The sequence below is a fragment of the Colletes latitarsis genome, chromosome 13, assembly GCF_051014445.1.
Source record: "Colletes latitarsis isolate SP2378_abdomen chromosome 13, iyColLati1, whole genome shotgun sequence".
Taxonomy (NCBI): Eukaryota; Metazoa; Arthropoda; class Insecta; order Hymenoptera; family Colletidae; genus Colletes; species Colletes latitarsis.
In genome coordinates this window covers 15,199,916-15,214,504 of record NC_135146.1, presented here as the reverse complement: position 1 = coordinate 15,214,504, position 14,589 = coordinate 15,199,916, and the positions used below count along the sequence as shown (strand labels likewise).

At 35.0% G+C, this 14,589-nt stretch overlaps 2 protein-coding genes across 7 annotated transcripts; both read left to right on the top strand.

The window, feature by feature from the left end:
• The first annotated feature begins 806 nt into the window (after positions 1 to 806).
• Positions 807 to 9,586, top strand: LOC143349441 (uncharacterized). Of its 6 annotated transcripts, none has more exons than XM_076780705.1 (7): positions 807 to 1,061; positions 1,557 to 1,784; positions 3,410 to 3,545; positions 3,620 to 5,609; positions 8,000 to 8,058; positions 8,163 to 8,234; positions 8,787 to 9,586. In XM_076780705.1, the coding sequence occupies exons 1-7, from the start codon at positions 975 to 977 to the stop codon at positions 8,954 to 8,956; spliced, it is 2,742 nt and encodes a 913-aa protein (XP_076636820.1). In that variant the 5' UTR covers positions 807 to 974; the 3' UTR covers positions 8,957 to 9,586. The 6 variants fall into 6 exon arrangements, 3 of the variants coding, with proteins under 3 accessions (XP_076636820.1, XP_076636819.1, XP_076636818.1); XM_076780704.1 differs by having other exon boundaries at positions 1,554 to 1,784; XM_076780703.1 differs by having other exon boundaries at positions 1,551 to 1,784.
• A 1,872-nt stretch (positions 9,587 to 11,458) lies between these two features.
• Positions 11,459 to 14,013, top strand: Oda (Ornithine decarboxylase antizyme). The gene is given in 5 exon segments (XM_076780934.1): positions 11,459 to 11,544; positions 13,001 to 13,100; positions 13,102 to 13,203; positions 13,387 to 13,636; positions 13,727 to 14,013. Coding segments are annotated over 5 exon segments (654 nt in total). The 3' UTR covers positions 13,843 to 14,013.
• The last annotated feature ends 576 nt before the right edge of the window (positions 14,014 to 14,589 follow it).

The window sequence follows — 14,589 nt, the reverse complement described above, 5'->3', positions numbered from 1 at the left end:
TATCTGTGCCTTGGAAATAAAAATTCATCTACTATCTATCTATTGGGAGACGAAATGTTAGGACAAATACTAAACCACCTATTCTATTCTCCCCATTTCTTACGTTTTTAACGGCCATACTGAGATTCAAACAACGTTATCAAACCTTATTCGTTTAACTTTCTAACAATTATTATTAAACAATGAAATCCAACGTTTCATTTAGGATACTTCCAATATTTTCATTTCCAATCGTATACTTGTTACATGCAGAAAAACCGACTGACTCGAAACAACCGACCAAGGAATTAACAAATTTTTATCGTGTATCGTGAACAAGTGATATTGATAAGTACTAACTTGGTAGATGGGACGCTAGCCAGGGGTCACTAATGGTTCATTCTCAAAGATGGCAGCAGCTTTTAAATCGCCTGAAATTCTTCGTATGCGAAAATTCCCCCACACCGCGTTCAGTCATTGATCTCTATATTTAATGCCCGTATCTTGTCCAATAGATCAGTGACAATAACAGATACAATGATTCTACGTATCTGTGACGTGCAGCCACCAAGTGCTAGAAATAGAAACCTTCTAATTAGGAAAGGTGGACATTTTCATGTTGATCATTTTCCCCTCAAAGTATTCAGGCTTGTTAGTTAAATTAATAAAAGGTATAGAATTTAAATACAACTTACCAGCATTATTACAACGATATTATTTCTATATCGACTAAGAAATTACAATTTTTCAAACACAGTAATACGGTTGCTCATCTTCTATGACGATATGATCGAAGCCTTTAATTTTAAGGGCGCCTACGCCATCTTTATTTATATGTAGTGGGGGGTAACAAAGTGTGCAGTATTACTCGTAGAATTTATAATTATCAAAAACTTAATCAAAAGAAACGCTTATTCCTGCAATGTTGCGGTCTTAGAAATTGTAATTACCCTTAAGGTAAATCATCATTTTTCAGAATCAGTAGAAAGTTATTAATGCTATTGCTGGATCTTCGTGTTGTTAGTGATAGCTATAAGTTTTTCCACAATTGTAACTCGGATAAAATGGATTATCGTCAAAAGGTAAGCAGAAACATAATATATCGGTTAATAAGTCCATGGAAATAATTTCTTACTAAACGATTAATTCGGTACGGTGTACATATATGTTCGTTATATTTATAATATTGTCAGAAATCGCGTATAACATTTGCTCCAAAGTGATCTGGAAATTTATATTTAAGTAATTTTGTTATGTTTGTTTATTTAACTCGGTCATTAAGTTTGTTTATCAGCTTATACGAAAGTATCGTTAAAATGAAACGATAGTTAAGGTATAAATGTACGTACGTATATGCTTAAATTTTCTCTGCATATTTACATATACTTATACAAATTAAAAAATGTTTTTATCGAAAATATCGTTACTTGACTTTGCTACTTATTGGACCGACTATCTTTTACGTTCACGACCATTGCCTTTATAAATAATTTATAGACTATATAAAAATTTTTATCAGTAGCAACAGATGTTGACGTTAATTACTTAATTTAGGTAATTATTTTTTTTTGCAGCAGCAAGGCACAAAGAATGACGACGAGGATGATGAAGATTTAGAGGCATTGCGATTAGCAGCTCTTCAGTCTTTAAGAACAAAAGCCGCTATACATTACAAAAAGCAGTCCCCGCTACAATTACAGAAGGTAATACCAGAAGTAAGGCAAACGTCTCGACCGTTATATAAAAGTCAGCAACCACAAAGAAGAGGATATTTTCCTAATCAATTACAACAACGCCAGAATGGGGTAAGTTTTTAATAATTTTCATATAACTTAATATTTTCTTAATATCTTGGTAGAAAGGGTATATTTTTAATGTTATTTAAAAAAATGTATACGTGTCTACCCATGCGTGAGCATCGCACTTATTAACCGATCTTTTGCTTATTGCTGGTATAGAATAAAAGTTTGATGTTTACTAAAAGCTAAACGGTATTTAACTATATAAAATTAATATTTGAATATATTATTTCAAGTAAAATGCTCTTAATAAAAAATCAAGTTTACTTTCGATTAAATAAAACTTACAAAAATAGCCTACATCTGTTTATATTTTACGTATTATCGAAAACTGTTTCGGAACAACATTATCAGAGACTTTTTCAATGTTAACATAGCCCACGGCGTGTAGTACCATTTTTAATGGCCAAAAGGTGTTGGTGGCCTTTTCTATTGCTCTTTGCGTAACAAAGTTTTTTTCTTGAACTTTATGAAACATTTGAATTCCGTAAAGCATAATTATCACTTTTCTAAACAAAATTAGAGAATATAGAGGAATTAATGAATTAAAAATGAAAATTTTAGAGATCCTTACTTGATAGTCTGTTTAAAAATCTTGGAAGCCTTGAAATTTTCGATAAGTTTTCAAAGTTTAACGAGTATTTTCCCTTATACAGAATGCTTTCGTTACTTGTTTAGCGCCAAGATTTTATTTAAAGTATTAAATTTTAATCTACTTCTTTCAGTACTTATTACGTTTTCCACATTTGAAAAGATCCTTTCACTTGATATCGATGTGTATGAACACGATAGAATTAATTTCGCTAATTTTGCGAGATTTGGATACTTTGTTGTATCGATTTTCCAATATTGTTCGAAACTTTCAAACTTGTTTACCGAACTAAAACGAGCATTCCTCAAATTTTCTTTGTTGACTTTGTTGTCGAAAGCACCCTCGATGCACATTAGATATGCGTATAGTACGGGCCACGATATGATTGGCGAGGTCGTAAACTAAATTCTTAAGAATCGACACCGATTGATACAGAGTCGTGCGTCCTATTCCGTTTTAGGATTTTACACAATAGAAATCGATTTTCTGAAAAATATCGATGGGAAGGTCCCAATTGGTGGCACAGTGGTGCAAAACTGTTACCACGAAAAAGATTTGTATCGGCCAAAATAATACGAATAACAAGATCGAGATTTTTCTTTTCTTTTTTTACATATCACTATATATTTTGTTTTATTTTCGTTTTGTATACAGATATTGAATAAAATATAATTTCAGTTAAAATTGTATATGTGTGTTCAGTTTTACTCCTTACTGTCTATCATGAAATGTTTGTGATTTGCTTCCAAAGAGTGTCCTGTACGACGTAAATGTGGAGAATTTGTCGTTTGCTTCCGATTATGAAATTGCTCTTGTATTACTTACTCTTCTTATTATATGTATACATACATAATACCGTAGCTCCATATGTGCGAATTTCCAAATTTTCGAATTCTCGAATTTTCGAATTTTCGAATTTACACTTTTGTTCCTTGTTTTAGTTATGTGTTGGTTTTATTCCATCTTTGTGTGTTAGCCGACGCTCAGTAAGTATTATATTTTATTCTAATATTATAGGAATACATATTTTTATTTACAGAATTTATATTATCAGAGTCCACGTAATCCAAACTTGATCGCGATAGTTCCTGTAGATGAACATTCTCTACTTCAACAAACTGATTTAGTTTGTACCGTAGACAAAATTGGTCCATGCGTTGAATCACATTCAACAGGTACGTAGTATAGATTTTAATGATATTTCTACATCTTTTCTTACCTTTTAGCTGAGATATTTTTTTATTTTTAGAAATATCAAAGTTTCATCGTTTTAAAGACAATGGAAATGGTTCTGACGATGAAGATAATAAAAGTAAAAAAAACACGAATACAGAAATGGAGATGATCGAGAAGGATGGTGGGAAAACCGAAACACCTGCAACAATTGAAAATCAAGTTGAAACGACAGAAAAATTGGAAAAAGCTGAGGAAGAGAAAGAAGAAGACATTAACGATGACGACGACGATATACTTCTTATGGCTGATCTCGAAGAGGAGGACAGTTTGGAGCGCTTAATGGATGAAATGGAAAGAGAGATGAACGTTGATAAGCCGTCTGATAGGAAGGAAAAAAGAAGTAATAAAAAGGGAAACAATGATTCGATAAAAAAAGATGAAGTAAGCAAGAATATAAATGAAAAATACAAAACAGAAGACTGCAACAGTAGAAAAGATTTTTATAATGCAGCTTCGACGGTAGCGCTTTTAAAAAACGAAAGACGGTCCATGTCCCCGTACACCAATCGAATTTCGCAGAAACGTAGGTCGTTGTCACCCAGATCACGATCACGGAAAAAATCACCTAGAAGATCTCCTAGAAGATCACCAATTAGGCAGTCAAAAAAATTTCAACGAGAAATAACGAGGTACAGATCGCCTCGAAAGTCTCCCGTACGATATTCTCCGCGTTCGCGATCACCCAAGCTTTCGCCACGATCTAGATCACCACAATTATCTCCGCGTAGATCTCCCAACAAGTCTCCAATGAGACGATCACCTATTAAAAAGTCATCTCCAAGAGGAAGATCGCCAAGACTTTCACCGCATTCCAGATCTCCTAGACCAATACGTTCACCTAAAAATTCGTTAACTAAATCGCCAAGATTAACACGATCCCACTCTCCGAAATTTTCACCGCTTAGATTATCTCCTCCATCTAAATCTCCTTTAAGATCAAGATCGTCTAAATTATCTCCAAGACGAATATCACCCTCCCGCAGATCATCGCCGAAATCGAAATCTCCCGGACAGTCTCCTCGAAGAGGGTTCTCACGTTTGTTGTCGCCAAAAGCATCTCCACGAAGGATTTCATCGCGGTCTAGATCACCGAAATTATCGCCGCACAGATCACCTTGGTCGTCTCCAAGAAATTCTCCTCGTCTTTCTCCTAGACGTAGAAGATCCCCAAGGTGGTCGCCCAAGGAATTATTTCGAAAGCATGGACTACGATCAGTTACTCCAGACGATACAGGAAGCCCATCGTTGTATGTCAAAGAATCATCTCCGATGCTTAAAGGTAGAGTATCTCCACAGACAAATCGTATAAAAATTAAACAAAAAGAAGACAATTTTGAGAAAACTACTGCGACGAATAAAGAGTCTACCGACACGATTAATGATCCTATATTAGAAGCCAGGCGAAGAAAATTTCAGTCTACGAGGCCTATAGATCCTATAAATGCGAATAAGAAAATAAAATTAAGTAAACAAGAAAATACAAATAAGAAGGCGGAGTCTCTGGAAAGCGGAGATCCCCAATTAGGGAATACACGAAAGGTTAACAAGCTTACAGAGAACTATGTTATACAAGAAACAGGTTTATGTTTAGATACTCAATATAAGTTTGAAGAATTTGAAGAAACTGTAGAAAATACTTCTCCCATTGCTATTACAAGTTCTGTTAATTCGTGTGTCGATTTAGAACCACAAAAAGTAGAGAAAGAGAGATCCTCAAAAAAGAATAAAAAGCGAGATAAGGAGTTGTATCAAGTAGGGAAATTAAAAAATGAACTTCCTCTCTCTGAACGCATTGGAAAAGAAAAAAAGTGTAAAAAACGCAAAGATGTTCTTTCGGATGGACCGAGCGAAGATATGGATGTAATTCTCGAGGACATAGCAGTCGACGAAGAAAGTGACTTGAGAACCGAATTAAGTAGAAGACGAGCCGAGAGGTTAAATAGGACAGCTCCAATTCAGTCGGCAAGATTAGTGCAGTCTGCTTTTAAAGGCGTCGTCAACGAGTAAGTATTATTATTATTATTATTATTATTATAGTTCCTCTTTTAGAAGCAGATACGTATTACGATATTTTTTATATTTATAGAGTTTACTAATATATGGAGTGAGAATGTGTGTGTGTGTGTGTGTGCGCGCGCGCGTGTATCATCTAACATTAAACTGTCAGTTTTGATTATGTTCAGTGATATGAGGAAACATCTGATGTAAGAAATCTATACTTTGAATATATGTATTAGTAATTTACGTAAGAATCGTTACTTTTTCCAAGACCACAGATTTCAATGTTATCTATTAGGTATCTTTTAAACTTAAAATACAGGTATATTTCTTCTTGCTTCACATCGCACAGAAAAGGAATACCGATATGCGTTCGATCGTAGTATAATCACCTATCCTGTCACTTAAAAAATTAATAAAGAGTAAAAACGTGCAGTAGGTTTACAAGTACTATTCAGAGACGAGATGTTGACACGCTACTAGCAAGCTGAACGACTCAAGGTGCAAAGGGAATCGGTTTAGGTTCTTGGCCTGTTTGGGGTCTTTGTGGTCGACTTAACCACATCCATAGTAACCTTTCCCTCTTGCGTAGTTCAGTTTGTAGTAAGTAGCGTGCCATCATCTCGTCTCTCAATAGACATCGATCTATCGATACAAAACGTCGTTGAAACGATCGAAATAGAATATATGGTTGTTTCCACAGGGTTCCTTGAGAGAACTCCTCTCAAAATCTCGGTCATAATCGGAATGAGTGAGAAATACCCTTTCAAGAGCTTCCTCTTAACCGAAATTGGTGAGAAAGTTTAGGGCTAGGTGCGTTATACGCCTATGTAGTTTAATCGATGTGGTAACGTTCTATATACATATTTATTACTCACGTTTACAATATAAATCGAGTTTAACGGTATTAAACTCTTTTACAGTATAAATTGTCTTTGGTTCAGTTTGGATACGATACAAGTCCATGCACGATGAGATGCTCTCTGCGGTACTTTTCACACGAGACAAGATGGAGGTCGATAGAGCAGTCGATTTGATAGATCGGGACTGCACGACTGACTGGCCAGTAGCCACGCTTGGTTATCACGTTTATTCCGTTTCCTTCGTTCAATAGCGTTAAATATGTATAGCTCATCGTGGAAATTCTCCTCGTACGATCATATTATGGTTGTGAGAAAAGTTCTCCCAGGCGACAATATCAGAAACCTATTCGTCGAGATGGCGATTTAAATCCTAACATTCGCCCTAATCGATTTCCTAATTAAAAAATAGAAAAACGATCAATCGGACCACGCTTTTAGTCATTTATCTCAACATCATGGTTCCTTGAGGTTAGTCGAAAGACAATTTTATCGGACAAGTTCCTCTCGCTGAAAAGACGGTGTGCGTCATATCGGCTGTGTGTTCTAAAACGCGATTTTATTGCAAAGATTCTAGTGTCGGTTTCTGCATTCCGTGATTCAAGATATACCAGACAAAATTAAATTTTTATATTCGAAATGATGTTATCTTAAAGTCAAGTGTTCTGTAAGCTACTTCAGACTTATGTTTTCATTATTTTTTAATAAAAAATTATTGTTTACCTCTTATTTTTACTTTTATTACCTTAGAATAACTTCCCCAACCACTTGATACGAAAAAAAAGGTAGACATTTTTCGACCGCTATTCTTAATTTTGCTCATCATCACTTAAACGATTCGTAAAAGCCTTCCAATTGCAATTCATTGGTGCGAAAACGCAAAATGGAAAATTCTACGATTATTACACGTTCGATTGGTGGCGTGGTCAGTTATGAAAGATTGTTCTATTATTTACAATTAATCTTTATTAGAAACATTGATCAGTGTATCGAGTAACTTTCCGTGACAACTAGATGACTAGAGTCTCTAAAAAAGTACATTCGTCTTTTGCTTCGAAACTTCTTTCCACGCGATGCGTAACTTTCAAAAGAGCGAATAAAAATAAATCTAACGAGGCGAGGTCTGGGTTATGCGGCAGAATTTCTCAGCCTGATATTTCGACGAATTCACGCATTAAATGTGACAATCGTTATCTTGCAAACAAAATCACTCCCTTTCTCTGCATACCTCTTTGTTTTTCTCATTATTGCAGGCTATACATTATGCCTAAACATATGTACATATACATATCTGCAATAGCCGACTATCGATAATAAAATGGAATTTAAACTTATCGAATATGGTAGCTAGCTTAAATAGAAAATATACATACTTCAAAACCGACAGTCCGCTCACTCGTGAAAATATCCACGTAACTTAATCTTAAGCTATTAACTCATTTTAAACATGCGCCTCTCACATTCTCTCTTTGCATTTAGCATTATAGAAAATGTTTACATCTTTCAAACAAAATAATCGCTTCGTTTCTTTCCAGAGTTGTGAAAAGTAATGCAAAAGCAAATCAAAGACATTTAATGAAAGCAGATGAAAAATGTAAGTAATATAAAATGTTTTTAATGGAATATTATTTCGAGATTTCATAGATTATCGAATTATTATCTGTTTTGTACGTTTACACCATACGTTTACTTAAACAGCTGCTAATCAAAAAGAAGTTCGGAGAGTTACTGTCCTTCGTCGTTCTATACCCGAGTTACATGATTCAGAAGGTTTGTATAATACATGTATTTATACTATTATATTAATGTCCTATTAAAATAGTTAACTCCAAGCTTTCCGTTTCAACATTTAAAAAGCTATTAAAAAGCAATTTCCTTATAGAGGAAATGTGTTCGGCCACCCGTGGGAAAAATTTTAATGGAAGATTCTAGAGGCCAAGATAAGACGAAAAACAACAACATCAATTTGTTGATTGTGGCTTCGGTAAAAAGTTATTAAAAAATTTCAAATCGTTCTGGAAATGTTAGTTTTGATTGCGGGGGTAAATTTCAATCATTTTTCGTCAATAAACATACCCTTGAAATCCTAACTATTTTCGAGAAAGAAATTCTTTACCGAAAATATATTGCGTGACCGGAAATGTTTCTACATATAATTTTTTAACGAAGCGTCAATCAAGAAATTAGTATCCTTGATTTTCGTCTTATTTTGGCCTGTAGAATCTCCTATTAAAATTTTTCCCAGAGGTAGCCAAACACCCTGTACATAAGTTATAGTGCAATCACGAACATAACTAACATTGTTGAATTATTTTATTATAGATGAAAGTACTTCAGACTCCAAGGTGCCTGTGCGATTTAGATTGGGTCTTAACAAACAAGTGCAAGATAGTAGAGAGTCTAAAGCTTCGCGAAAAGCATCTAAACGGCAAGGTCGCAAGGTAAAACATAAAGTTAGTTTAACTCTAACAAATATTGAACATATTCTGTAATATAAAAGTTATACCTTATTGGGTGCATACGATTAAAATATTCGAATTCTTTTCGAAAAAATATTAGTTATGAATACATTTGGCATTATAATATTTTAAGTATACAGGATCGTAATTTATCAACATTTTTTTATTTTTGTTAAATTATTTGCATTTAATAATTTAAATACTATGAAGAACTGTCGATATCTCTAATATTTAGAAATGTAACAGAATAGTAAATTAATAAATAAATGTACATACTTTATATTTAAAATATTAAATTTATACCGAAACATTTTTGACGCGTGCAGAATGAAGAATGTACAACTGAACAGAATATATCATGATGATTAATATCGTACTTAGTTTTAAAATGATTTTCTTTGTTAATTTCACGATCTACAAAACAAACAATAATTATAAGTTAATATTTCATATTTAATCAATGATTCTTTTTATGAATATCTGTATTACATATGTAATACAAATAGAATTTTAATAGTAATGAACTATGTAATTTTTAATCATTATTAAGTTATTTACTCAATATCAACGATTTTGTCGATATAAATTATACGTTTACAAAATTATCATTAATAAATTTAATAATGGTAAAATATTGACGGAGCAGGCTTTTATAATTTGAGAATATTTGTAACTAAATATATTATCAAATGTAAAAAGAGTTAATGTTCCGAGTCTCCTCTTCCAATAAAGTATTTACTATTTTATAATATACATAAGACATATTTAATTCTTTAAACATATGTCGTTATCGAAATCAGCGCGTTTTGAACAAATTGAGATCAAGTTTCAAATTAAGTGGACTCGCGAACCGCAATTGACCTGATCGAAAAAATGGGATAGGACCTCTCGTTGGTGACTTTACGTATGTATGTATATGTAGTCCGGACATATTCATCAACAACGAGAGGTCTTGGAGAGCGATGGCCTCCTTTTACGAGCAAATAATGCTGCAGAAGGAGGCAGCGGAGCGGTATCGAGGGCGTGATGCTCATCTCACTCGTCTAAACCAAGAATGACGATCCTCTAACCACCGACTTGGGTTGGTGATTCCAACATGTCGATGTCGTGTATCGGTGGTCGTTAACAGTGTCGTCCTAAACAGAGAAGCTACACTTGCCCTCTCTCACTTGGCGTGAGGGGGTTCCATGAGAAAACCTTCAGGGTACCGGGAACCCCCTCATAGCGTTAGTGGTAGACCACAGTACGGTTTTAGCCGACGAGAGTCCGGCACTATCCCGATCCCACCCCTCTAGAAATCAGGATGCCCGTAAGGATTTACCCGCTTACCAAAAACGAAGGTCTTAATTTCTCGTTATTTCTTTCTCTTCACTCACTAATTCTTTCGTTTTCTTTCCTCTTCTCTTTTTCCGGGGGACCGAATAAGTTTACCGGGGTGGGCACGTCACTCACTCCGAGGTAGCGGTCCACGGAAAGGGGCGAGGATGTGGAGCCTTCTTCTTCTATTCTCCCATTCCTATTACCCCTCCCCCTAGACACATGGGACTGAATTGCTACTCGGTACTCAACGCTCGTGATATGAACAAATGGCACGAAACAAAAGAAGAAAGACGGGAAAAACAGGAAGAAAGGAAATACGTACGTGTCGGAAGAAAATCGTTCAAGCAAGGATAAAACCCTTGAGGGTACTTGGAATTATATGTGTGTATATGAATGTAACTACGTAAAGACCTTCATTTAACCAAAGCAGCGAACAAAAGAAATGTCTGCCAAATCGAAATTAGCAAACACACTTTTCTTTACTCGCCTGATACCACCCGTATCCTACAATGTACAATTACAAGTAAAAGGATTAAATGGCTAGGGGGTATTGAACGTCCTGTCCAATTAATTGCACTGACCTGCAATAAAGAAAACATGATAATAGTTAAATAAATTTACTTCCCACGCGTAATACATGGCATACTAGAAATATTTAATTTATAAAAAGAAAATAAAAGGAAGAAATAGTTTGTATATAATTTTGCTTGCTATACCCCTGTATTTTTCAGTATTCGATAAGGAAATAATTATTATAAAATTAAATGATAAATGTGAACAAGAGTACTAAAGACGAATATTAACTATTCGATAATACGTCTTTTCTAAATAAAACGAAACTTTGATTGTTAAGAGCGAGAAGGCAAATGTGAGCCTTTCTCTCTCTAGTCCCACGAGGCGGTCCGAAATTACTTCGGGCAGCTTCGGAGAATCGAGAAAGAGGGAGAGAATGCGTCAGTCTGTCTGTCGACTTTCCGAAACTCTACGAGCTCACGTACACGGGATCTGGCATAGTGTGAGAGAGCACCTTCGGTGCACTTCTGGCACCACTGAGTCTTCAGTATCGTTTCGCTCCTTCGTGGAAGGTGGTTGCGACCATTGCGTGCGTGTTGGCAATTGCACAATAAGAATTATCGTGAAACGATCGCAGTCCAGCGAATACTTTGCCTTGAAAAAGTAAATTCACAGCCGTCAAGATTTTACGAAGAAAAAAGTATGAGTATTAGCTCCAGTCTACCATTAAGTAATTGTGAAAGTAGTAAAAAGGGCATAATAATGCCGACTCTAATATCCAGTAATTGGTAAGTACTGTAGTACAACTACTACGCCATTTTTATCTTGAGCTTGTCACCGCCATCTTGCACTAAATAAATTTAATGGTTGCGTGCGATTTCTTTACTATTTTCATTTTATACGCGTTCCGTACGAAACTGTAATTGTTAATATAGTTTTAAAGCTGTTGGTTCTCTTGATATTTTTTTCTTTTATGAAACCTAAAAAATTATATTCGCGCAACGTGTCGTTGATTGACGCGTTCTTGCGATTCGATTGCATTCTACAACTTTGATACCGAAAAGGAACAATCCGCCAAGTGTGTGTCTCTTGATTCATTAATTTCTACCAATTTATTCGATATGAAAGATTAAGTAATCTTATAGACTTTGATATTTGAAAGTAACGTAACATTTTCTACCAGTTTATACACCATGAGTTTGAAAATCGAAAATTGTATATATACAAAGAGGGGCGAACCGAAGGAGAGAAAGGCACGCGAATAACGATGATATTTCGATACGTAGGACATATTTTTTTTCTTTCTCTCCTAAGAAATAATTGTTTCCGTTATATTACTGCCACGTGAATCACGACATCCGTCGTGTGTGTGACGTACACTATTGCGAATATGTATTATCATCGTGGATATGTCAGCTGTTCCCGTCGCATACATACCTATGTGTACGAAAGGAAAATAAAATGAACGTCAAACGTTATTGTTGACATTTTACGTTGTTCGATACGAATTAGAGAATAGTATAAAAAATATAAAAGTGTTTATCGATAGTTGGCTCGTAATTGCTTTCGTTTAGTACCGTAGGGTGATTTTTTCCGTGAGTATTACAAGTATATGTATATCAAAATTCCTAGAATTAAACGAAAATACATTATTAGATGCGTATTTAAGAATAGTATAAACCAGTTATATTATACATATATTAGACTAATGCGTGTTTAAATAAAAAAAAACAAACGGAAACACATATAAACAATTCAGATATGTTTTTATCTATACGTACAATCTTATCTTTAATATCGATTAAGCGATTAAGTGATAAGAAAAGTTGTCATCCACTTTAACAGCATAGCATACACGGAGCGGAGAAATACTATCATTTTGTGGATACAGATAAGATTTATAGTCGACAATCTCTATCGTTCCTAAGCTAAATTTTTGGCAGTATTACCAAATAATGCGCAAGTTTATTTATAACTGTGTATTATCAAGTTTCATTCTTTAAATTTCCAATAATTTGAATTATAAACAGATTCGTTGTTTTAACCCTTAGAGAATCATACCGTATCTATACTCTGTATATTTATATTACAAAGTAATATTTGATTTGTCGATAATAGTTACTAATTTCAAATATTAATATTAATGTAGTTCAATTTAGGATTTGAACCGATGTACATATGATAATTAATTAGCAAAAAGTTACTTAAACTATTGTTGAATTATTGTTTACGATGCATTTACAGTGAAATGTCAAGTAAGTGTATGGATGACAGTTTAGATGAAGGCGGTAGGCTCCAACAACATTATTGTATAACGCTGGGTGTGGGGCCTCTGTGGTGGTCCTGATGTGCCCCATGCCGCATTGTCTGTATCCACAGTCAACACAGAGAGCCGCGGCGTGGGGATCAAGCAGAGTCAGCTCTCTGTGAGCTCCCACATTGTACAAGTAAGTATTCCCTAAAAAATTGCTTGTACGCATATTTTCCTGATTTATTTTATCTAAATATACAAAGTTGACCAAGCCATGAATGTTCGATTCTGCTATGTACTATCAATGTCGATAACAATTCATTCTTCTCGTTTCATATCGTTCGATGCGCGTAAAATCTGTTTCGTGGAATGTTTCTAGGAGGATGAATTGTTAAAAGCCGTAAGAAATAGCGAATCATTGCGCCTGACCTTCACACTTCACTTGACGGAAAGCACATCCGTCGAATGGGAAACGGTAGTATGGCGTCGCTGTCTTTACATTCGCGTGCCAAGCTGTCTTTTACCCGAGGGTTCGAAGGAAGGCTTCGTTTCCCTGTTAGAATACGCGGAAGAGACACTACGATGCACCAACATCATTGTTTGTCTACGTAAAGACAGGGCGGATCGAGGTACTTGCTGTCTACCATTATTTGGCATCGATGAAAACGATTCCGACGAGCAGAATTTTTCATCTAAATCTCTTGGTTGTTACGGTTTAGCAATGCTGGTTCGTACCTTCATGTTCTTGGGCTTCAATGTTCTGCCACCCACTCACGCCTTGGTACCACCAGGTAGTGATGCTGGCAATCTCTACATGCTGTATACCATCGAATAATCGACCAGCAAACTCGACTTTTAAATTTAACGCGCAGGTATAGTTTTGCGAGAAATCGCTCGATATTTCAATTTTCTTTACCCTTATTCATTTACCCACTACACGTACTTATTTTTATTTCATATTCAATCGTTTAAAAGTAAATTTTTTTTTTTTTTTTTTTCTTCTTTTCTAACATTACAGGAAGGACCGTGTTATACACTTATGATTTCCACCCAACAGAACAGTTAGGCAAAAATTACGTACTGCGAACCATGAATTGAAATCCGAGATGATCTTCGTTTGTCTTTCTTTTCTTTTCTTTTCGTCAAAAGCGATTTATTTTACTATTCGTGGTGATGGTGAAATTTTGTTCGTCTCTTGAAACTAACTGCCTTCTAGACGTATTGCCCGTACGATGTACAACTAAAGCTATGTAACGTTTTCGGCACCGTACCTTTCAGCGTTAAATTTAAGAGAAACGCACGCACAGTATACGTATGTATAATGAGCGTGGAACCGAGAAATACGAAGACAAAGTATAAAAGTAAATTGAAACTAATAGTCGGGAATACGTAGAACGCGTACATAACAGGCTTTCGATTAAGATATTGTCGAAAATACCAATTCATTCTCTTGAATACAATGTTAACACCTCTCTTGAGAGCACGTAATTGCTGATGAAGCTTCCCACGTGAAAGAATTTGACGGTATCGATGTTATAACAATTATAGAAAACAACGAACCGTCAAGTTATAGAAGAAATTT